We start from the raw sequence: 24,051 nt of genomic DNA on the forward strand, positions 1-24,051 counted from the left end.
GGGAGTACTGATAGAGAAGGCCCATAATTCAGCTCGGTCTACAGTCTGTGCTTTCACTGTATGCTCCGAAAGCTCCAGACACAACAATCTGCACAACCCAGGGACGTTTGAAAACCAAAAAGTGGAGCGGCAGGGACAGATTTTGGTTATACATTCAAGTGAGGAAGGAGAAGAGAAAGAAGGGGCTGAGAAAGACAGAAAATAAAGTGTGGTTGCCCAATGGATAAGGAAAACAATTTTTTTTTTTTTTTTCTCATGGAATGAAAAACGGCATGAAAGTCTTGTTACTCTTTCCCATGAAATCCGGCCGTCCTTACACATGTACTCAACAAAGCGTGTACTTGCCCTAGAGGTACTATCATGCCGAGACCTCCATTACGAGCATGGCCTGATGAAAGAGTAGCTAAGGGGGGCTTAGGAGGTTTGGTTCTTAACCCTCCCCCATCAGGCCACATATGAAAGAAGATAGTTTGACATAATATTATATAACCAATAGTGTTTAGGCGGGGCTATGTGTTTGGATAAGGCGGTCTAATCTTGCTGACGATTCACAGAGTGTACGGTTCACAGTGAATTATCTTATATTTGGGGCAATCAGCTTCAGTCTTTGCTGCTTGCTCCAGCTTTTTATTCTTATGCAAGTTCACTACTTAGAAGTGGATGTTTTTGTAAAAATGTTAAACATGACCACACTGATGTTGCCAACAGTTCTTGGCTGCACCTAATGTCATATCAATATCATGCCTGGAACCACAATAAGCAACACTCACTCCACTGTTATTCTTATATGTTGTTATTCTTGGAGCACACCACAGGGAAAACTGATGCATTTGGGTTGTTGTTTTTTTGCAGAGTTCATCGGACGACTGCGACCCACATGAGGGAATCCATGAGGGGAAAGAGGGCAAGTACCGCCTGCAGGTGACCCAGTTTGTCCAAAGGCTGGAGTATTGGCACAAAGAGCTGACCAACACCTTGGTTACCTCTATCACTGTGATGCCCGTCCATGGCCGTACAGTGGCATACCTGGGCACCGCCGACGGACGCCACATACAGGTGAAGAAATCACGTTGTTGTGTCTATAGTGGGGTTTTTTTGTGTTTTTTTTTTTTTTTTTTTTACAAAAAGTGTCTTTAAAAGACTGGCAGGAACCTCATTTGCATGTAAAATACCAGCAGTTAGGCGTAAACAGAGAGCCTGAGGCTATAGCTTCCAGTGCGGTTACCACCGCTCGTTGTTCATGTAAATTGGGCAGGATGTTGGTACATGAGGACTTTAAGCGCCCTGCTGGAGACACAACACACATCAGCTCCAGGTGCCTCTGCTAGAGTCATGTTGGGGGGGAAACTATGACCAAGCACCCAGGACCTTTCTGTTTGCACAGTTTGCTTATCTTTGACCTGTGCTCAGTGAGTCTCCAAGAAGTCCACGTTCCAGTTTGCCTACTGAGTAAACAGTCACATTTTGCCTGTCAATGTACAAACCAACATTGGATTACAACCTCCTGATTTTTTTTGTCAGCTGCTTTCACCGTCACATATATGACCTGTCAATACTGCTTTAGGGGATTTTAGTCATGGGACAGGGCTTTAGTCATGGGATAAAATTAAGGCGGGAACATAGATAGATAGACGGATAGATTGATAGATTGATAGATTGATAGATAGATGGATGGATGGATGGATGGATGGATGGCTGGATGGATGGGAAATTATAGTGTTACAGCAGTAAAATATCAGTCAAACACCACAGAATAGAAATGAAATACTAGGATGCAATATACATACTGTACATACAAAATACATGAAATAGTAATAGGATAAAATGCCAGAACAAATATTTGAATATATACAAGTTGGGAATACAAAAATGTGCAACTGCTTAACTAGTAATGATAAATATGTAGATAAACGTATTGTGCAAGTTGCAGTATTGTGATGTCTCAGAGTCTTATCCAGCACCCAGTGATGAGGTGTTAAAAAGTTGTATTGCCTGTAGTAGGAATGATTTCCTGTAGCGAAGCTGTCGGAGCCTCTTGGAGAAGGTGCTCCTCTGTTGAACCAGTGTGTGTGTGTGTGTGTGTGTGTGGGGTGGGGGGGGGGTCAGTTCCTGATCAGAATACATGCAATACCTTTTTTTACTCTAACAGCTCAGATAACATGACACATTTGAACTGCTCAAAAGAGGGGTTTAGTTTTGTGAGTTTAAATCATGTGGAGCAATAATTTAGATTCCATTTTGAGCATGTGTACCTATGATAAAGACTCAGACTCCCCTCTACCATAATTAACATGCAGTCGTTTCTCTTGGTGATGCTGGTGGAGGGAAAGCGCTGGTACACAAGAGACAGGGCCAAGGCCTCACATAATGGACAAAATAATGAAAACTCCTAACAGGGTCCGAATATTAAATACCACATACACAGAAGTGGCCTTAACCTTCTTGCTTTCCTCCACTTGTCTTCCTTTTTTTATTAAAGGTTACTGTATGTGCTCTTTACATCAAGATATGCATCCTTGATCCCTGGCCTTGATTGCATGTTATCTCTTAACTGCAGCGCTGACATTTAAACACACTTTAAATAGCAGTTTTTGCCGAGCCTGTCAGAGAGATTTAAAGTGTCTATATAGACAGAGATAACTCTTCCATTTAGCAGGTATTTGGCTTCTAAGTTAGCACTGATTTTGTAATCTGCAGGTCAAAATATGTTGAGGTTCAAATTAGGCAAAATTTGGTTGATATATGAACGTTTTCTTAGAATATTTACATGCAATTGTTTCTTCAAATATAGTCATATAGACCCCCAGCCTCCACCTTGCCCCACCCCCCACCCATGACTGTCCAGACTAACACCTGGCACATGAAATAGATTTGTAGCTTTTAGTGCCAGTTCACATTTGTAGTTGGCCTGTTGGAGGTCCGTTAGTTGCATTGTTTTGTTTTGAAGAGTCCTATAAGCTGCTGATCATCAGGGTAAAATATAGCATTTTGGCATCAAGCATTAATTAAATTAATATGACTAGCTTGTGTAGCTGCATGTCAGACTGTGACTCACTGTACTCACTTTCCCCCCCTTTTCATGTGGTCACTTATTTTGCCCATCCACTCTTACTGTACACAGTATGCATGCAATGGTTACAGCTGCAAAGTACAGCGAGTGACGTATTTGTGCATCGGTCCTGTGCTGGACCAAAAGACGACAAGGACTGGACATGCATGGCGTGAAAGCTGAATTACCTCACGTGTTTTTGAAATGCAAGAATGAAAAGACATGCATGGAGAAGAGAAAAAAAACAGGCGAGAGAGCCGTGGAAAAAAAACAGGGGCCGACAGCTGCAGGGAATGGGATGGAGGGAGGGGTAGAGGCGGTGGTAGTGGGGTGCGAGGGGGCTTACAAGCCGAACGGCACGTTAATGCTGAACGACGGGCTTCGCTGACACGTTCCCTCGCACGGAATTTTTTGCTCACTGATTTTCCCGTGCAGCTGTTGCTGTGTTTCTCCACCATCAACCCCCCTCCCAGACCCTCCTTACGTTTTTTTATTTTTTTTTTGCAGCTGAATTGGCTGAAGTTCATTGTTTTAGCTGAAGGAGTTTAGAAGGTCTGAAGAGGAGAGCAGCTGCCCTACACTGCAAAACTTTCCATTTCATTAAATGTGTTCTGCCTCATCATCTGAGACAAAGAGGGAGGGAGACAAAAAGTAGTGACAGAATGAACCGAACACTGGTAATTCTTACCTTATATTAGGCATTAGTCCTACGTAAACGTTGGTAAAATTATCGCTAATGCTGATAACATTGATTGATTTAGCAATACAAATTTATGTCTGATCGCGCAGGTGAAACCGACTACAAACTGAATAGATTTGATTCAAAGTGAGTTTTAAGATATAGAGGGAGAAAGACCAAGGAAAGAAGGTGGAGGGAGAAAAAAGACATAAAAAGCAAAAAAGTTGGAGAGAAAGAGACACGGTAAGAAAGAAACCTAAGAAGAAAAAAAGGAATGGATTACAAAGGAAGATGAAATGGTAGTAGGCCTATAGAACCTGAAGAGGAAAATGAGAACAGGAAAATAACTGATGGAGACACAGAACAGTGATTGTTTTCTTTTTATCTTCCGGCTCATTTTCACTGACACACTCCATCTCATTCATATATTTAGATTTTCAAACGGCCCTAGTCTTATTTTCATGGCTTCTCATGGCTTTTTTCTGGTAATTTGGCAAAATCGTAAGATGATAGCACAGGTTTTAAACATACCCACATGTTGGCCAAACTTCGAAGCTAAAAGGAAGACGAACGGTAAGATCGTTACCCAAAAATCCATCAGAGACCGACTTCCTGTTTTAACTCTCACATACTGCACTGCACTATAGCCATAGATGTGTGAGCACATGAGTGGCGTAGATATTCTGGCTAAACTTGTTGAGTCTGAACGTTTTGCCCAGTACACTACTTCCATGTCGCCTTGTTCCCAGATAGCAGCACTTACTTTGTTGAGTAAAATGTTTTTTCATAACTCGAGGTGGTGAATAACAATCGATTCTTAGATGCATCGTGATTCTCTCTCTAAAACGATTCAATGCTTGATTCTGATAAGTTAATAATAATATATATTGAATTCTTTTTGTAAATGTGTTGATTTTTATTTAAAAGTTAATGTCTCTAGACAAATCAAAAACAGAGTGACTGAAAGAGGATGGGATAATTGACAACAACTTAGAGTTCAACTTAGAGGGAAAAAAACACCAAAATGGCCAAAAGGAACAAAAAATAAAAGATATACTGTACATAAAAAAGAAATTAGGCAAAACACATACAGGCTGTTCATTAACTTCATCACATTACATCTGAACACTTCATGTTTCATGTTCTAAGAAGCCAATTCTCCTCCTTTAATGACATGGAGGATCACTGAGAGAGAAGGGGACTTCAACAAGCATGGTCAAGGCTTAAGCAAGGAATGACAACACAATAAAAACCTCAGTAGACAAAACATTTCATTAAAACTTGTGTTTGACAAATACTGTATATGTCAAAATCTAACAAACTCAGATTTATATGTATATTTTTAAAAATCGTGCATGAAAATAAAATATACATAATAATGTTGTTTCATCGAGCTGCATTGGTAATCTGTTTAGAATTGAATCGTTGGCCTCTGAATCGGAATTGAATCGTAAGGTGCCAAGAGATTCCCACCCCTATTTACAACATGGTAGAAATGATAACAACGATGACAGAAATGATAGATAGAAATGATAACAAAAGGCCCAAGTTGTAATTACCTAGGCTCATACATCAAGCACCTAGCTGCTCAAAGGTATCCGGGTGTGACTGCAGTGTCTCATTCACTTTCCCTGTGCTGATTTTACAAGGCTTGCATTTATTCTGATGACCCCGCGGCCATAAGCGACAGTAAGCCTCTGTGAGAGGAGGTCGCCTTTGCTTTGGCAGCTCATTTCATTGTTTGTACGGCAAAAAGAACCTGTCAACTTTTCACGTATTTCAGTTTCCTGGTTGCTCCCAGCGGACTAGAGAAGAGGGAATATGTAGTTGAGACAGTGAAAGAAAAAGAGCGTTGTTCCCCCCCCCCCCCAATGAACTCGATTCTGGCTCAGGAAGTGTTTCCCTCGGCTCTAGTCGGGCCGCTGTGGGAATAACACAGTGGCCATGTTTAGATGCCAACTCCCCCCCCCCTTGCTTAATACAATAAGCTGTAATTTACACCGCTATTACCTCCAGAGAGATGCCTGTTGTATGGCTTCGTCCCCAGCGGAAAGCCACCCATTATACTCGTTGTTGCGAAGCTAACGTTGATCATGAGGCTCAAACAGTGGAAGGAATGACGCTGGAAAACAAGGCATTTCTGAGGGTGAGGCTTGGGCGAGCGGTGTATCAGCCAACCAACAAAAATCACATTTAAAGTTTACAATGCAGAGTGTTATTAGTATTTACTGGAATCAAACACACACACACACATTCCACTACTCCCATCCCTGCAGTGTCTCGTCAGTCCTTTGTTTTTGGAGAATAAATGGCATCGCAGCTCCATCCTGACAGGACAGAAAGATTATGGTGCCCATGGACCTTATCTGTGTGTGTGTGTGTGTGTGTGTGTGTGTATATATATTTTTTTTTTTTTGTGTGTGTGTTGGGGGATATGGTTGAATTTATAGGACATTATGTAAACCACACACCCCATTAGAGATCATGTTCTGCTCTGTTTGCTCCCAGGCCTGTAATTGCAGCGTAACCACAAATGATAAATGTTGATCCGTGTGTGTGTGTGTGTGTGTGTGTGTGTGTGTTTGTGTGTGTGAAATACTTCCCAACATGTCTCAGGGGACATCCTCTTGTTCTGTGCCCCCAAACCAGTTGTCTCACGTCTCTTTCAAACCTCTCAACTATGGTAGAAGTTAACCGCTAGATTTAAAGCCTCTTTTACAAGTTATGTCTTCAATTAAAAGAAGTTCAACTCAGGCTTATTTTTTAAAATAATTTATACTCTTTATTGATCCCCTATGGAAAAATTACAATGTACACTGTTGTTAATACACACAGGAGGTGAACTGGCAACTCTCCAGCTACCAGTCCACACTCCACACTTTGGTCCAAAAGGGCGCTTGAACCAGCAACCCTCTTGTTCCCAACCCAACACCCTACGGACTGAGCTACTGCCATCACTTTCCTGATACTACTTCTCAAGAAACAGACAGTGATGTTGTGTTGCAAATGCTGAAGCTGACTGATATTGTTATCTCCATCCAACTCGGAAAAAGATAACAAAAATGAAATTTTCACAAATATCAAGTGTAAAGGTGTTACTGGACTTTGTTATACTTTACTATTCAGGACGTTTTCATACCTACAGTTCATTTGCTCCGGTTCAAGTCCGTTGATGAGTTTGTGAACTTGGAAGTTCAGTTTCATTTCACACCTGGAAAAATCCAAGCGTAACAAAATGCGTCACTACGAACCACGCAAGAACATTCACTCCGCTGTTTGGTGTCCCTTGGTTTGGAGGGGGGCAAGAAAGTAAATACAGGAAGAAGGTCCTGTGTTCTGGACTAGTGCATATTCCTTGCATCGCCATGGTCAAACCAGCTCATTTCATTTAAATATTCAGACATTGTCGCTGAGACTTCTCTCTGCGTTGTCCGTCTCCAACTTTAGGCGGCTGGTTCGTCCACAGAAATGCAAGTGACAGCGAGCTTGACCGCAGTCTATTTTTGTGAGAGAACACTGCAAGCTGCTTCAGTTTGGGGCTCTGTCGCATCGCAGATTGAAAAGCCTGACTCCTGACTCCAGGAGCCATTTAGCTCTGACTTGTGCTGGGTGTGCACAGTAGTTGGTGCGGTTTGAGGTCGGATCACGTTCTTACCCCTAACAAACCGCTCCAGAGTTTGATTGAAAGCGTACCAAGATATCAAGGAGGTTTCGGGACACTCGTCTGGTCTGCTTTTGATGCACATCCGAGAGTGATTGCTGCATTCCCACCTGTCCAACCGCAGACTCCTTAAAATTATTTAATGGTAATTGCTTTGGCAACATACATGTCTAAATGATGGCTTTTTTAAGTTTTAGTTTTCCAAGCTGCTGTAAAGTATGACCAAAACTTCCCATAGCATATAATCTGTGTTGTTTCTTAACCATCCCCACACCTTTGACAGTGTAGACATTTTTACTTGCCAACATATTTAACTAATTGATTAATCAATCCATAATGGCTGCATTCCAGTTCGGTGTACTAGGGCAAAGGCCCTGATATTGTACAGTTTATGCAGTCTGGCTGACACGCCTTAATGGAACAGACAGGTCATTAGTTGAGCCTGGGTTTTTTCTGCTATGAGGAGAGAAAGGTAAGACATTTCTTTCTCAACCATGACACTGGACTAAGAGGAAATATCGTAATGAAATTACTTTAATGCACTTCTGCTTAAACCCAAACTCCAGTGAAGGCAATGCCCAGGAAAAGATGACACAACCTGGATCGTATTCCTTCAGCCGACTCCCTGTCAAGGAGTGCTGGCAGGGCACCAAAAAACTTGTTGATGTCTTCCACTTTTTCATCCCCGAGGCTTGATTTGTCTTCAGGCGATTCTGTGACTCCATTGTTGTGTATGCCAGACTCCCTGTAATCTTTCCTTCTTTTTTAATTCATGGCGTGTATCAGTGTAAAGCATTGTGAAGCATTTAAAACAAACACAGCAACGTTGGTAAAACAGCAGTGACGAGGCTGACGAGTGAGGAAAATCACACATCCTAAACAGGTGTCCTCAGCTGACCTGTGATGATGTTGGCTGCTAAAAAAAAAGTACTTATTTTCATTGGCAACACACCCAATATCTTCCAAACCAGGCACCTCTTGGTTTACAGTACTTCTCTTTGACTTGATTTGATTGTAGGCTACTGCATCTTTAGCAACAGATGTAGCCAGTGTATAAGTCCTGCTTGTTATACCTATTGGCAAAGTTTGGCTTTAGCCACAAGAAGTGCAAGTACAAGCCACCAATAGTTTGTCTATTGGTGAGTTGAGTGTCTCAGAAGGTTCTTGCTAAAGCTGTGCCAGAGTCATGACAGTGCTGTTGCTGTTACATTGGTCTATATCTATGAACTTCCACTTTCGGGATTGCTCTGTTGTCCCCGGAAATTCCACCAGATGTCCCTGTTTAAGCCAGATGTCCGTTACCTAATGCTTTTCTTGGGTTGGAATTTTTAACTCTGGTTGATTTTATAAGGGCTATGGTTGACTGCTCCTCAAATCTCTGCAGGGTAAGCTAGCTAGACTATCTGTCCAATCTAAGTTTTCTGTTGCACAATTAAAACAACTCACACGTTCCACTAAAACAAGTTCCTTCCCGAGGCTATTTTGCAGCGGCAATGTGGCTCTGTCCGGCGCTTAGCCCCACCCACAACGCTTGAAACCAGAGCACGTTTTTTTCTCCCATCCCAAAATGCTGTGTGGACAAACCAGACCCTCCTCTGCAGTGTTGTGGAGGAAGGTCGGGCAAAGCGAGTCTACGGTTACATTAACAAATGCCCCTTTGTAAACCATTGCAATGACGTGTCCTCCTTCTTTCAGGTGCTGTTCTCTCGATTTACCTCTCCTCACGTCAACATCCGCCTGGACTCGAGACCCGTCTCCGCCAGCGTAGCCCTGCTGGACGCTGACGGCTCAAATGGAACCCTGCTAATGGCCACGGGGAATAAGGTGCAGTGTTTTAATGTAACAAAGTATAAATACTTTGCTTCTGTACTTGAGTAGAATTTTCATGTATCTGTACTTCACTTCGTTATTCAGCTCACGGATAGTGAGAAGATGCTGTACGTGACAACAAATGTGTGACATCACTATTATATAATATTCTAAAAGGAGACTTCTACCAAATTCATTTTCTGGTAAGGTACTTACCTGAAGTATTGCTTTCAAGTACTTTTATAGGAGACTGATAAGGTGGGATTAGAACCACAAAAATGAAGGACAAAATTGTATCTTTTGGCACTTTCCTCAGCAAAATGGGGAAAGGTTTGAGAACAATGGTGTGCCTTGTAGAGACATATTGCCATCCTACACATTCGGTAGTTTGAGACAGTCCTGTGTTCATCTCTCAACCATAACAAGAACACAATCTGGACAAAAAGCATTCCTTCACCGAAAGCAAAAAAACAACCGTGAACAGGGAGTAGAGACAACCGATAAAAGAGAATAATGTTCCTAGAGGCTTACCTCAAGGGTTCTGCTACCAAACACTTCTTCTAATCCATTTGTGGCTGGGGGAAATACTTTGTTTGTGTGTTGGACAGAAATGAAGACACACAGCTGACTGACTTACATCTTCCTTTTCTTAGATCACTATGGTCCCTCTGATTGGCCCCGGCTGTGCTCAGCTGACCACCTGTACTTCCTGTTTGTTGTCAGCACGGGTGACAGAATGTGGCTGGTGTGATGGACGCTGCACCAGAGCTAACCAGTGTCCCTCCTCCTCCCTCTGGACTCAGGACTACTGCACACCCGTCATCACTAAGGTAACCACGGTGACTTGTCAACATGGAGATAATCAGGACCGGAGACTCACTTTTTTTAACTAATTCATCACTGGCCACTTTCACTATTTTGTCAGCAAAATATATATTTTTGGAACACAATACATGTATTTAACTTAACTTAATTTCATCAGAAGGGACGGGCAGGCAAATCCACAAAGGAGTTATGGCACCAAATGTTATACACATTTAAAAAAATTCCAATAAAAAAATGACATCATGCAAAACATACCCAACACAATGGCAATGTGACAACTTTTAAACTCTGGCCTTTTTGAGTGTATAAACTTATCAATTCTTAAAGGTCCCATGGCATGTACATTTCACTTTATGAGGTTTTTTAACTGGTGATAGGTGTAAACCGAGCCCTGGGTATCCTGCTCTGCCAATGAGACAATGAAACCTCAGATGGGCCAATCTAGAATCTTGCCCCTTATGAGGTCATAAGTGGAAAGGTTGCCTCCCCTTTCTCTGCTTTACCCACCCAGAGAATTTGGCCCACCCATTAGATAGGGACATTATGGCTTTCAAACAAGCAAAGTGGCAGTTGGTCAAGGCTACACCCACAGCCTCAGCCTTGCTTGTGTTACACCAGCAAAATCAGTGACAAAGCACAGAATATAAATATAAATGAAATACTAGGAAAAATATACATGAAATAATAATATGAATAAAGTAAAAAGAACAAATATTTGAATATGTAGAGGATGGGTAAACAAAAATGTGCAACTGCTTAAATAATATACTAAAATTTTAAAAATTTTGAATATATGGGGACCACTAAGGTCTATATCAAAGCATCCAAAGAGCACCATGTCATGGTGCCTTTAACAATCGTTCACCGCTGTTTCCAAAACCTGAACCTGAACCCAATTGTAAACCTTAGTAACTAACCTAACTGGCCTTTCAAAACCAGCTCATATCCCGGAGTCTGTTGACGCTGAGATCTGTATTTGTCTCTACAATATTGCGTTTGCGAAGGCCACAGTGATTCCTGAAATACCAGCCCTTTTACAGCACCGCTGTCCTGTTTAACACTGCTCTGACATTGTGAGGCTTTACTGGGCTCAGTGTGGGTGGTGTTCATTCTTGCTGACTTTAATGTTGCACCCCATGCTGTCAGAGTGTCTCCGTGTCAAATAAAAACACAATACCAAGATAGCTCCACTGCCCAAAATGCAACAAAATGTTTAATAAAACGAGAACCTGTAAAAACACCTCATTTTATAGTGGCGGCCACGCTATTTCTTTTGCCACGCTATCAGAAATAGGGCAGACGCACAGTGTCGTCGTGGTTGCCTTTTAAATGATACATTGATTAACAGCTCAAAACAGACAAAGAGCTCTGTGGTTTCAGATCAAACAGGTTCAAAGATCCTTGTGAAAACTAAAGGGATAAAGTCCCTAACCTGTCAGTTTAGAAAATGAGAAAACAAATACACCTGGAACAACACCAGGGAGCAGAAGGCAAATAATGAGTTCCAAAAGTTGTATTCATTTGGAGAAACATTTGTTCTACTTCACTGGTGTAGTTGATGAAAGGAATTATTAACGGCTGCAACTAACAATTATTTTCATTGTCAAAAAATATGTCGATCATTTTCTAGATTCAGATATCAGAATATTGTGGAAAATGTCGATTAGTGTTTTCCAAAGCCCAGAATGACGTCCTTGCGTATTTTTATTTTGTCCACTACTCAAAGATAATTCAGTCACAGAAGAGTGAAGAAACCAGAACATTTTCTTATTTAAAATTAGCTGGAATTATCATTTTTACTTCTTTTTTTTCTTAAGAAATGACTCTGGCTGATTCTAGGATCCAACCTTTAGTAGGTCTGCAAAAAAAAGAAACTGCTGAATCAGTAATTTCATTAGTCAATCATCTCTGAGCTAGCTACTGAACAACAACTTCAGCTAAGGTTTTTTGACACTATTAAGACTATGATGGAACTAAACCAGACACTTTATAAGTCACAGTCATAACAACCAATTTGACACAAAGTTGTAACAGTCAGCCATTTTACTTGCTTACGTTTCAAATTGGTTTCTAATCCGCGCAGTGAAATGACCAACTTCTTCTCTGGGGACGACCAACGTTAAACTTCACAACCGTCTCCTGCTCTCTAAATAGGCTCTAAAATCAGCAATGACTTCAACCGATTAATCAAATATCAAAATAGTTGGCAACTAATAAAATAGTTGACAACTAATCGATTAATCTTTGCAGCTCTATAATTACTCTATGGTACTGAGCAGCATTTTGTTATGATGATCTTAGACTGATGACTAAATGTTTGAAATGTAAATGTTTCTTGTGTGTGTGCATTAGATTTTTCCGACCTCTGGACCGATACGAGGCTCTACAGCCGTGACGATGTGCGGCAGCAACTTCGGCTTCGACAAGACGGAGAGCTTCAAGGCTTCTCTGGTAACAGTGGAGGTGGCAGGAGCTCCCTGCAAACTCTCCAGACAAGACAACATCAACAGGTGTGTGTGTGTGTGTGTGTGTGTGTGTGTGTGTGTGTGTGTGTGTGTGTGTGTGCGTGTGCGTGTGCGTGTGCGTGTGCGTGTGCGTGTGCGTGTGTGTTTTGCAAAGTTGTTGATGCACTAGTTTTTGTATGCCAGTGTGCATACTTTGCGCATTTTGAAATGAGCCCTGTTCCTGCGCAGTGTCTGAAAAGCCACCTTAGAGAGGCAGGTAGAGACAGTGTGTGTGTGTGTGTGTGTGTGTGTTAAGTGGTGGGTGTTTACCAGATAAAGGGACCCATACACTGGCGTCTTATAGGGGCAGAGCAGGAGTTTAATAGCGGATATTGTGTTTAAGGAAGAATGTTAAGAAGGCCCCCCTCCCTCTCTCCCGCAGTCTGCCGCATTCAACACATGACTCCCCTAACTGAAAAATTGCTGGGACAAATCGCTGCATCCAGACTTTTCAACCACCCAAATCCACTGGGACTATGTCCCATTCAAAAGCCCCTTTTGCTAAAAACAATCTCATTACAAATTGTGGGGGGAAAAAACACCACCAACCCAATCCCAAGATGAAGATCGTGTCTTTGTGCATTACTGCTAGGCAGTAGATCATCATTGAATTAGGATAAATGCTTGGTGGCTGTGGCAGGGTATAATGCCTGTTCTGTGTGTTGTTTGGGGGGGGGGTTGTGTTTAGTTGGACTGAGATGCAGTGTTCCCCGGTGTTCAGTGGGAACTTCACCCCATCAGGACACACAGTGAAGGTCACCAGCGGCCATAAGGTAGCCACAATGGAAGGCTTCACCTTCGTGGTAAGGATGCAGTTGTGCCTTGTTTTCGGATGCACTTTGTGAAAAATCTAAGACTGTGTCTAATCAATAATCAATTCTCTAGTTAAAATCAATCTTGGTTTAAAGCTCCATCAATGTTGTTATTTTGTTAAAAATGTTACATAATGTTAGTCCACCAACCAACTTTTAGGGGGTCAATTCTTAATGTAAACATCAACCTGGTGCTTCATAAAAAGTATTTGAGGGTTACTTGTACAATTTACAGCTTAAGTTCTTTGAGAATCACCTTTATATCCAAGCAAAATTGTTATTGTAACTGAAATTTCTCTAACCTTATTGATATCGAATTGTTGTAATGTAATTGAACATTGTGGATCGGAATTGAATCAGTTCAGGAACCTATTGGGGATACACAGCCCTAGAAAAATCTGTGTATTGTGTGAAGTGGTTTATTATTAGTTATTTAGGTATTTAAAAGGGTCGGGTGGTCTTTGCGTCCAGGACCCTGTGATCCACGAAATCTTCCCGACATTCGGGCCAAAGTCCGGAAACACCATGCTGACCATCAGGGGCGCCTTCCTGGATACCGGGAACCAGCGAGAGGTGACAGTAGGGAAAGTAGCCTGTAATATCCAGAGGTCAGTTCACAGTCCCTTTACTTTCGTTCTCTTTTTAATTCTGTTTCTCATTCTCTTTGTGTCACTGCATAACCGCAACAGCTTTTTAAAGTCAAGATTGCACGTCAAGTGGCTGTCGTATTTTCTCCGCCTTTTTCTTGCTTTCTTAAGAAGTAATTAGGGAGGTTGTAGAGTTCAGTACAAATGGACTGCAGAAGGATTACACTTAAATGTGTCTTGACATTGCTGTAAGTTTACTGGGAACATTTTGCCTGTGAACTGGAGGGCCAGTCAAAGGTCATCCTGTCTTTCTTGTTCTCTTGCTTTTTCTGCTCTTGTCCTCATTCTGTCTCCTCTCCCGCTCAATCCGCAATTATCTGCAGGACTAAAGCAAGATAAATGCATGAATGGCATCCCTATACACTAGACAGCGGATAACCCATTCCATTTGCACAATGAGTTTCAGCTTTTCCCTTCTGGAAAAGTTTTTTTTTAATTCCAAGGTGTATAACCAAACAATGTAAAATAAAATAAAATGAATAATTAAAAATATGTATAATTTTTTAATTAAATATTTAAAAAAATATTGTTCCAGCGGCAATCACACTGATAAACAAGCTGTAAGAAAAATTGCACAATTTGCACAGCCTGTATTTTTGTAGGCCTAAATGTTATTTATTTTTTCATTCATTGGTTTTTAGATTGTATGGTGGTCAGCTTTAAGTCATTTCATTGGTATTTATTAGATATTCTTAATTGGTACTGGAGCATTTTAACTGTTATGTATGTTATCTGTGGTGTCCAATGCTGTCATTTTCACTGCACAACAACTTAACCTACCAATACAAATAAAGGAACCTGAACCTGAATAGTGGACATCGGCTACCACTGTACATACTACCACCACAATATATTCTGTGTTTACTCATTCCCCTCATCCTAACCTCCACCGTCAGCTCGACGTCCACCATGCTTACCTGTAAGACGCCTCCACACGCAGTTCCCTCCAAGCTACCCGTGAAGCTGACGGTGGATTCAGTGGAGCGCCACGCGCCTGAGCAGTTCACCTACAACCAGGACCCCATCATCAACAGCATCCAGCCCTCACGCTCCTTCGTCAGGTCAGAGTTCTAGTCATTCCAACTTGGGGTTTTCTTATCGTTGTGTTCTCCGTACAGGGTTTTTGCCAGAAAAGTTGTTAAGCCTGGTGGAAAGTGTCTTTTTTTTTTTTTTTTACACGAGCCCTGCTGGGGCCAGTCGCAGACTTATGGCAATGTTTTTCTCCCATCCTGCAATGTTTTGTGGACTAGCCAGACCTTCCTCTTCAGTGCTGTGGATGAAGGTCTGACAATGCGAGACTATGTCCTCCACATCTGTGTGGTGGCCAGCACTGACCTGCTGACACTCTGGGATTGTCAGAAATGGTTTGGATATCAGTATTTGTCATCGTCAACCGGAGAAATTGCCTCCAAAATTTGAGCTCTTGCATGTTTCTTTACCTCAGGGAGGTAACAGAGAGAGAAAGCGAGGGCGAATGTGACTGAGAACTTCTGCGGATGAGGCGAGACAGATTGATGCTTTAGTTTTACAGCAGGAGGAAATGGTTTTCAGTCTTATTGTTGTGTCCTTATCTGTGTTACACTTTGGGATTGTCAGAAATGGTTTGGATAACAGTATTTGTCAATGTCAACTTAATTCATGTCCTCCAAATGTAAGCTCTTGCTCTTTCTTCACTTAACACCAAAAGGAGGTACAAGAGTGGAAAAAGTGAGGGTGAATGTGACTGAGAATGTCTGCGGGTGAGAAGAGACATATTACTGCTTTTAGTTTTACAGCAGGAGGAAACGAGTGGGAGGTGACGAGTGGCTAAACTGCTAATGCTAACAGCAGGTCCCTCCCAGTGGGGATCTACTGTGTCTCTGTCTGATGCTCATGCTATCCCCCCCCCCTCCATCTCACTGTAGCGGAGGCTGCACGGTGTCTGCTCACGGCTTCTTCCTCCAGTCCGGCCTCCAGCCCCAAATGGTCCTCACCACCGGTCAGGAAGCTGAGGTCTTCCATGTTGTGAGTACAAATAAAAAGGTCTCAGATTTCAAAATGAGATATCTATCATTTGGATTACAAAGTTTGCACAATCTGAGTTCAAGTTAAGCCTTGATGAAACAACGTAAAACCAATTTACAGTGTAGATCCTCTCTTGAGAAACATTTCCCTCGTGGCTATTTTAAGAAGGACCTTTTCCTGGAGCACAAGAATGTTTATTTTTTATTTAGCCAGGAATTTCCTTGAGATTTAAATCTCTTTTTTTCAAAAGAGACCAGGTTTTAGCTCCTTCCTCCCAAAAAGTCCCTGCTCCTGAGGTAATACTTCTTAGTGTGCTAACAGATCTTGCAGTACAGTGTAGTGCTAATATATAATACCATTAGCCTCAATATCGAGTCATTAACCCTCGGAGGACAAAAGAGACACCGGCAAGTCCTAAGCAATGTTTGACAAAACTCCTACTCAAAAAGCGATATTACAAAATTTAATTTTGGACCTTTGTTTACTATTTTATTCATATATTACGTTTGCAAACTCATTTCAGGCACCAAAACAAGAGATTTGAGAAATATTTCCACTTAAGCGTCAAATTATCTCTTTAGACATTGCTCTGGAACCATTATGGGCCTCAACATACAGAAAGCTGAATTTGGTCTGAATATTTTGATATGAAACACATGGGGATGAGGCTATATGTAAAATACCCTTAAAAGAAGAATTGAAGACGTTAACTAAAAATCCAAATTAGCAATTGCGATGGGATTTTTTTTTTTATGCTACCAACATTTCATTGCACATAGCGAAATAAGAGCTAGAGAAATGGACAAGCCAGAGATCACTGCTGCTTTGGAGACGGGCTTCTTTCCTTTCTGGCAGGCAATCTATACAGCACATGTTCAACCATCACATCAACATCATGAGCTTTTCTGGAGATGAAGTGGAAATGCAAACGTGAATAAATGACTTAATTCCTGAGTTCGGTTCCTCTGGCTCCTTATATGGTTTCACGAGATCTATAAAATGAAACAGCAGGCAAAATGGGAAAATAAACATTTAGAATACCTTGTTGCCGCATGCATGGTATTGTGATTATACATACTAACGCCCCCGAAAAGCATCTAGAAGAAAAAAAAATAGTTCTTGACAGTGGAAAAGACCTCGACAAACACGAGAAGAAGGGAAATGGAAAATCCATGGTCTGTGGATCACACAGTCACAGTGATCTGTGGGATCCAGCTGTTACCTCTGACTCACGCACAGTAGCAGAGCGAGGCCTTTAGGATGCTCTGGCGCTCCTCACCGCCGTCAGACGCCATTCTACTTATTGCAGGAAAATGATATTGCATGCTTGAAGCATGTCATCGCTCTCTTAGACTGGCTGGCCTTTACAGCGACCAGGACTGGAGGTGTTATAAATTATCCGACCCTGACACTCACCAGGCTTTCACCGTGCTGTCTGCAGGCCGTTAAAAAGGTCTGGAATTGATATAGCCTAATTATTAGGGCCTTAAAATGTGTAAAATGTCATCCAGGTCATAAGTCAAAGAAAAACAGTGCTTGGTTTTACTTAGACTTTTTAAGGTTTCATCAGTGCCAAGTGACACCTACAGATTACAGTATATATGTATGAAAAATGAAAAATGACATGTTTCAAGTATGTATAAAAGTTCCATTTGTACTTGATTCTAGCGTAGAGATCTCCCGTATTCTTTCATGTTTCAAGACACTGACACGCCTATTTTGTTTTACTAGAGCTTCAAAGATTTATTGATTAATTGACTAGTTATCAACTTTTTGCTAATCGCTAACTATTTTTGATAATTGATTAATCACTTATTTTTTTGCAAATAAAAGTTAAAACTCTTGCTTCTTAAATGTGAATATTTTTTAGTTTATTTACTCCTCTATGACAGTACACAGACTATCTTTGAGTTGTGGACAAAACAAGATATTTGTGGACGTCATCTTGGGCTTTTGTAAAACGCTGATCCATTTTTCTCAATTTTCTCAAAATTGTGAAAAATGCTGCGAAGGCTCCACGCAGAGCATTTGCCACAGCCTACGTAAGTGGCCTGATGTATATAATTGTACGTTGGTGTGTGTGTGCATGTGCGTGTGCTTGCGCATCGAGCGGGTGATAGAGCGAGGGAGAAAGTGAGAGAGTGGTGGCGATTAGTTTCGGAGCGAGTAGCAACTCTAGATTCATAGTGAGAGAAAGAAAGTGTCTCCCCTGTGTTTTCTGACCACGGTGGGAAATCTTTAGCAGGAAAAGTTAAACCTCTCCTGGATTTTGATGATGTTAGTGGAGAAATGGGTCTTCACGGCCGAGCGCTGTACGTTGCCTCCTTGCGTAGGATTCGACGTTGGTTTGTGTCTCCACGTACCTAAGTTTCCACTTAGCTAAAACGGCAGTTACCAGGGCATGTTTTAGGGTGCCTTTGTGCCTCTTAACAGACAAAAAAAAACAATTAATATGTCAGTACAACATGAACAGGGCCCTTACGTGAATTCAAGATGCATTTTTAACTCAGACAGTCTTTTAATTCACCTACCCTGTCTCGATCTTGCAGGTGGGGAGCTTGCCCGGTTAGCTGCTAGCTGTTAGCTGTTAGCTGCTAGCTGCTAACTGCCATCATTGATGTGTGTTCAGCCAGGCTTTTGTGAAAGTCATAACGCAGCAGTTCCGTGTGTACTTGTAGCTCATCCATTTTGTGTGTGATAGTTCCCTTAGTATGTTTCCACATCCATTACTTGGCGCCATTGCTTTGGCATCGTATCTGTCAACAAACTAAAAGCAAAAGCAGCTTTGTGCCATTCAAATTACAAAAGACTATGATTTAATTCAATAAGTATAATATGTATAAAAAAGATAGTAAATAAGTATAAATATAAAAAGTATACCTCCACCAGCTGTTAAAAAGTAACTAAGTAACCTTTACTCTGAGCACATTTTAAATGAACTACTTTTACTTGAGTAGATTTTTATCCCAGATACTTGTACTTACAAAAGTATTTATAAAAGTTCATCAAAGTACAGGACTTTTACTTGGAATATTTTTGTACTCTTTCCACCTTGGCTGGTAGCTTATTAGAAGCTTTGTAAGAGTGTATATGTGAAGGTGACTTGTTTTTTTATTAAGTCATCACAAACAAGCAGCTTTTTTTCAGAGCGGAGGCGTGTTGTCCTCTGTGTGTCGGTGTGTGATGTTTACCTTAGGGAGGCGGTTTGAGGACAAGCAGTGCTTTGTAATGATGTTATCTGTCATCCTGAAGCACACGCTACTGCAGGTTCGGTCAGGAGATAATAATGCACTCAGTACACACACACACACACACACACACACACACACACACACACACACACACACACACACACACACACTCACTCACTGACACAGAGCACGTTCTCTTATGGAATTATGAAATGAAAGACTTACATCTTAAATCTTAGCGCCACAATATCCTTTATCTCCAGTCTGTCTTACTTCTCTTGTTGCCTCTCTCTCAGTTTTTTCTCATACATACACACACACACACACACACACACGCACTTCCAGCAGTGTCTCATCTTTCAGTTTCCCTTTTCCTGGTCATTGACCTGTGTTCAGGTCAGTGGTTGATGGGTCTCTGGAGAGCTCGGGCTTCATTACACACAAACAGCGTGAACAAACTGAAATCAGGTTTATGATGATGAAATTGCTGCTTTGAATCCCTGATTCACCTGGCTCGTATCTGGACTTGCATTTGCCCCTTTCCTCAAAAGTTGCTCTTGATGATCTTGCAGCTCTTAACAGTAGACCATTGTGCGTGGGATCTTGTGCATCTGTGTGGGGCGAAGCAGTTTGTTTGGTCACCTCTCTCTGGATGGATAAAGGTTAAATATTTCTCAACACTGGCAGAAGGTGAAACTGTGTTGAAAGTGTGAAAGTTGACCTCTCTCTGACTGGTGTGTATATAGTTATGGCTCTTTTTTTGTAGCTATACTTTGAAAAAAGAAATAGACAATGAATAAATTAAAATATGGCTAAGAGACTGTTTTTATGATATTTTCTTTTCCTGTGGCTGTATTAACAATGCATTTTTAAAGAAAAGGAAAAAAAAGGATGAAATAGTGCCTTAACAGATGAAAAAACAGGTGTGTTTGCAGTTAGTTAACTCATAGTTAGGTCTGTTTGCCCAGTGAGTAGCATAGGACTAAGCACAGCCTGCAGTTTACGATACTCTGTTCACTGATCTAGAACACGAGTTAACAGACTGGAACGGTGTGTTCAGGTGCCAGCCAATCACCAGGGTCTACTATTAAAAAACAGACACTTGTTTTTAGGATATTTTTGTTAAAAGCTAAATTTCCATTTCCAAATTAAAATATACAATCTTCAGTATATTTTTTCTGGATTGTGCTTGCAAGTCCCAGCCAAGTTTCCTGGGTGTAGTTACACCTGTAATCTTAGATGAGTAAGGTCTTTCAGTGTGTTCAAATGTTCTTTATGTGTCACCTGGTGCTGCTGCGTCGCAAGTTTACACCAGGGTAGTCAGAGTTCAGTTCACTTTCAAGTTAAAAACATGCTGTGACTCTTTAAAACCATGCAAACCACCATGATTTGAAAACGCTTTTTAAAATCCTCTCTGTTAAGATGCTCTCAGATGACTGAAAGGTGGCGTGTTGAAGCGAACCCTCGTCCCGATTAGTTTATTGTTCATTTTGAGCTTGAAAAAACAAACCAGAGAGGAATAGCAAAAAACAAATGCCTAGCTTCCTAGAGAGAGAAAGAGTGAGAAGCGAGCAGCCTGGATAAAATAAGGCTATCATTACTAATGATTTAGGATGGGATCATGCCCCGTAGGGCCACAGCTGTCGCCTGTTAAATTCCTTCCAGTAAATGGGATGAGTTCAGGCTCAGCCTGGGAAGGGACAGTATAAGTGTCTTATTGTCTTAACCCCTCAAAATAGAGGCAAGGATCTTTCACAAACTGACATCCCAGAGGTTTCCATTGCCAGCGGAACGGCACCGTGGGTAATGTGAGCCAGCCTCTCATGCCTCCAGAGCTGCGTACATAAACCCAAACGACTGCCCACAGCGGCAGAATGAGGTTCAGTTCAGTTGGCGAAATCTGTTCTCCAGTTGGACAAATATCTATCAGATCTTCACACCAAAGCAGATTGGAGAGAGGAAGAAACCAAGACTTGATTAAAGCCCACAGCAGAGGTCCAGGGGTCTAACGTGTAGTAAGAAAAAAAAAACACCCAGTGTTGACTTGATATCTGCCTCTCAGATCTCCAGTAAAGCCTGGTCTCAGCCAATCTCGGCTTTCCCACAGACATGAAAGAGGGTTTTTATTTTTTATTTTTTTTACGATCCATCGTGAAAAGCTGGCATGACCACTAGGCCAAAGGGGGCTGCACATACACAAAAAACAGCAAAATAAAAAAGAGTAATCTCTGAATTTCCATAGATCATTCACAAAGCTGAGGGAGCGGAGTTCTTCATACCAGCTTTGCTTTGCACCATCACAGATAGTTTTGGTTTAACTAGAGGCTTCACCGTAGCCGGACACCTGTCGCCTGCATTCACAAACTGGCTTGTTTCGTGTCAGATGCCTCTTCCCATCTCATCCCAGCTGAGTCAACCCTTACTTTCAGTTGATGGATTACTCAGCGCTCTGTTGTTTAAGACATTTTTACTAGGTTTTTAAAACTAAATACTGTAGATATTGAATAATGGCATTAACATGGAAAACAAGTTGTATTTACCAGAGTTCTTTAAGCTTGTTACACACAAAAGTTAAACAAAACAATGAGCATTAATTTAGTGCTTGTGTGGGACAAAATTTATTCATTTACATCCGCTGCAACATCACACATCTTATATAGGGAATTCCAATAAAAATACTGCTTAAGGGCGCCCAGATAGCTCAGTTGGTAGAGCGGTAGCGGTTTACTCCTCCATGCTGCGGGCCCGGTTTCGGCTCCAACCTGTGACCCATTGCTGCGTGTCATTCTCCCCTTTCATGTCTTCAGCTGTACTGTCAAATAAAGGCCTAAAAATCCTCAAAACATTATCTTAAAATAATACTGCTCAAAACTAACTAACTATTCATTTGGAAACCGTTTGGTGTGTTAGTAGTTATATGACTTTATATTGGGCCCGATGTTGCCCTTCTATGTGTATTGCAAAATATCCTGTGAGTCCAATACTGGCAGAAATCCAACCTGGTACTGGTATCTGATTTGCAATGCTGCTTGTTAAGGCAAAATGGCAACGAAAGACCGCCAACTCGGGACAAACATCATAGCAAAACTGACAGTTGACGACCCTTATGTGCCATTTAGTTTGTTGGTTTAGGGAACATTTAGGCACTGCACAAAGGGTGTATGTGGTCTTTCCAACTAATTTAAATGAGTTTAAAAAAGGCCAAATAAATCTTGTAGATTTTGGATTAACACCTGACAATCTGTAACTCAGAAAGTATCAATAAGTGATTAATGATTGTAGTTTGGTGTTAGTTATTTGCACAATGGTAAAACATTAGAGAGAGTAAAGTCTAGAAAACTAACAGAGATAGCACTAAATACCATCGTGCAATGGGATCACACTAGCCGCAATGCCAACATTGGGCCAAGGACGGAAAGTTTGGGGGGGGGGGGGGGGGGGGGGGGGGGGGGGCGGCTTTCCCTACTTCCAGTACCCTCGCTTGGACCATATCCATTATCGAACTCTGCCTTTATTTTGATCTCAACTACATCCCGGAAATTTTGTAACAAAATCAGACAGACAGACAGACAGACAGACAGACAGACAGACAGACAGACAGACAGACAGACCTGGCAAAGTACACAAAACGGCCTCTGTGATAATAGTAGGTGTCTCCAGGCCCACATCACACACAGACTCGCAAGGTGAAAACAATACCAGCATCGCTGTCTCGGCTAGTAATAAAATTGTAAAAAAAGAAAAAAGGGCAAGATGCAGAACACATTATGTGCAGTTACTAAAATATCTGCTGCAGAAGAAGGGAGAGGGAAATTTACATTTGCAAATCAAGATAATGAGCATTGACACAGCTTAACTGGAGACCTTAAATCCAAAACAAATGAAAACACAGCACAGTAGGAAAGAGCGGAAAACTGCACTGGTATAAATCACTCTAGATTTGACAGGCACTTTTGTACGTGGGAGCACCGTTATGACTTTGCTTTTTCGCAGGCTGTTACATTAATGATCCTTCAGGGACGGCGGAGGTTTTGGGATCGCTGGTTCTCTCATCACCCCCCACAGTAAAGCTCTCGGCCCCGCTCTCTGAGCGATTGTATTTACAGCTGCTGCCAACCTACAGCCCTTCACCTCCTCTCCTTTAAATAAGAGGAGACATCCACTGAACAATGGAACTGACTGAGGTTTCCACTAATTCACAGGATATTTTTCCTTTAGCCGCACCCCTGGGAGGGGTGGGGGGTGGGGGGTTACCCAAGAGTCCTGCTCTACTAGCTCTTTATTGGTGTGTGGAGGTTAATTGGATTGCTTTTGTTAGGCGACCCCAGTGCTCCCCTCACACACATGGACACATTCAATATGTATGTGTGTGTTTTCAATGTGTGTTTTATGTCTTAGGTCTTTCAATTACAGTGTGGTTTAGACACACCAGTAAAGTGTCTCGAATTAACCTCTGTTATGATTTGACACTATGAATGAAATTGAAGTTTTTGTGTTCAAGCGCTTGCGAATGCACGTAACTCCCAGTGTGTGTTTGTGTGCGTCCACCGGGGATTGAGAAGTGCATAGGGAGATTTTAGCAATACTTTGACATAGCTGCTGCTACTGCAGTCAAAGTGACTTTCTGTGGAGTCAGAAAGCAGAGTGTTGGAAGCCAGTTTCTTGAGCTTTTATTTTTTAAGTAGGCAGCAGGGGGGCTATGTGGTCAGCACTTCTGCCTCACAGCAAGAAGGTTCTTGGTTCAAATCCAGGTCGTTCTGGGCCTTTCTGTGTGGAGTTTGTGGGTTTCCTCCGGGTGCTCCGGTTTCTTACCACCATAAAAACATGCATGCTACAGTTGAAAAATAGCTGATTGGCTAACACTGGCGCA

General features: G+C 41.7%; 1 protein-coding gene and 1 long non-coding RNA gene across 2 annotated transcripts in view; one reads left to right on the top strand and one right to left on the bottom strand.

Annotated features, from left to right (window-relative positions):
* Window positions 1-24,051, top strand: part of met (MET proto-oncogene, receptor tyrosine kinase) — an 80,015-nt gene that overhangs the window by 28,316 nt on the left and 27,648 nt on the right. The window contains exons 3-10 of the mRNA XM_032522893.1: window positions 853-1,056; window positions 9,085-9,213; window positions 9,852-10,028; window positions 12,376-12,533; window positions 13,216-13,330; window positions 13,811-13,947; window positions 14,883-15,047; window positions 15,891-15,990. Coding sequence (XP_032378784.1) covers window positions 853-1,056; window positions 9,085-9,213; window positions 9,852-10,028; window positions 12,376-12,533; window positions 13,216-13,330; window positions 13,811-13,947; window positions 14,883-15,047; window positions 15,891-15,990 — 1,185 coding nt within the window. The remainder of the gene's footprint in view (window positions 1-852; window positions 1,057-9,084; window positions 9,214-9,851; window positions 10,029-12,375; window positions 12,534-13,215; window positions 13,331-13,810; window positions 13,948-14,882; window positions 15,048-15,890; window positions 15,991-24,051) is intronic.
* The window catches only part of LOC116693827 (uncharacterized), a 24,144-nt gene continuing 12,169 nt past the window's right edge, over window positions 12,077-24,051 (bottom strand). Inside the window, exons 3-4 of the long non-coding RNA XR_004333009.1 lie at window positions 19,903-19,912; window positions 12,077-12,167 (exon numbers count right to left, since the gene is read on the bottom strand). This is a non-coding gene — a long non-coding RNA (uncharacterized LOC116693827). The remainder of the gene's footprint in view (window positions 12,168-19,902; window positions 19,913-24,051) is intronic.

This window comes from Etheostoma spectabile, chromosome 8, assembly GCF_008692095.1.
Source record: "Etheostoma spectabile isolate EspeVRDwgs_2016 chromosome 8, UIUC_Espe_1.0, whole genome shotgun sequence".
Classification (NCBI taxonomy): domain Eukaryota; kingdom Metazoa; phylum Chordata; class Actinopteri; order Perciformes; family Percidae; genus Etheostoma; species Etheostoma spectabile.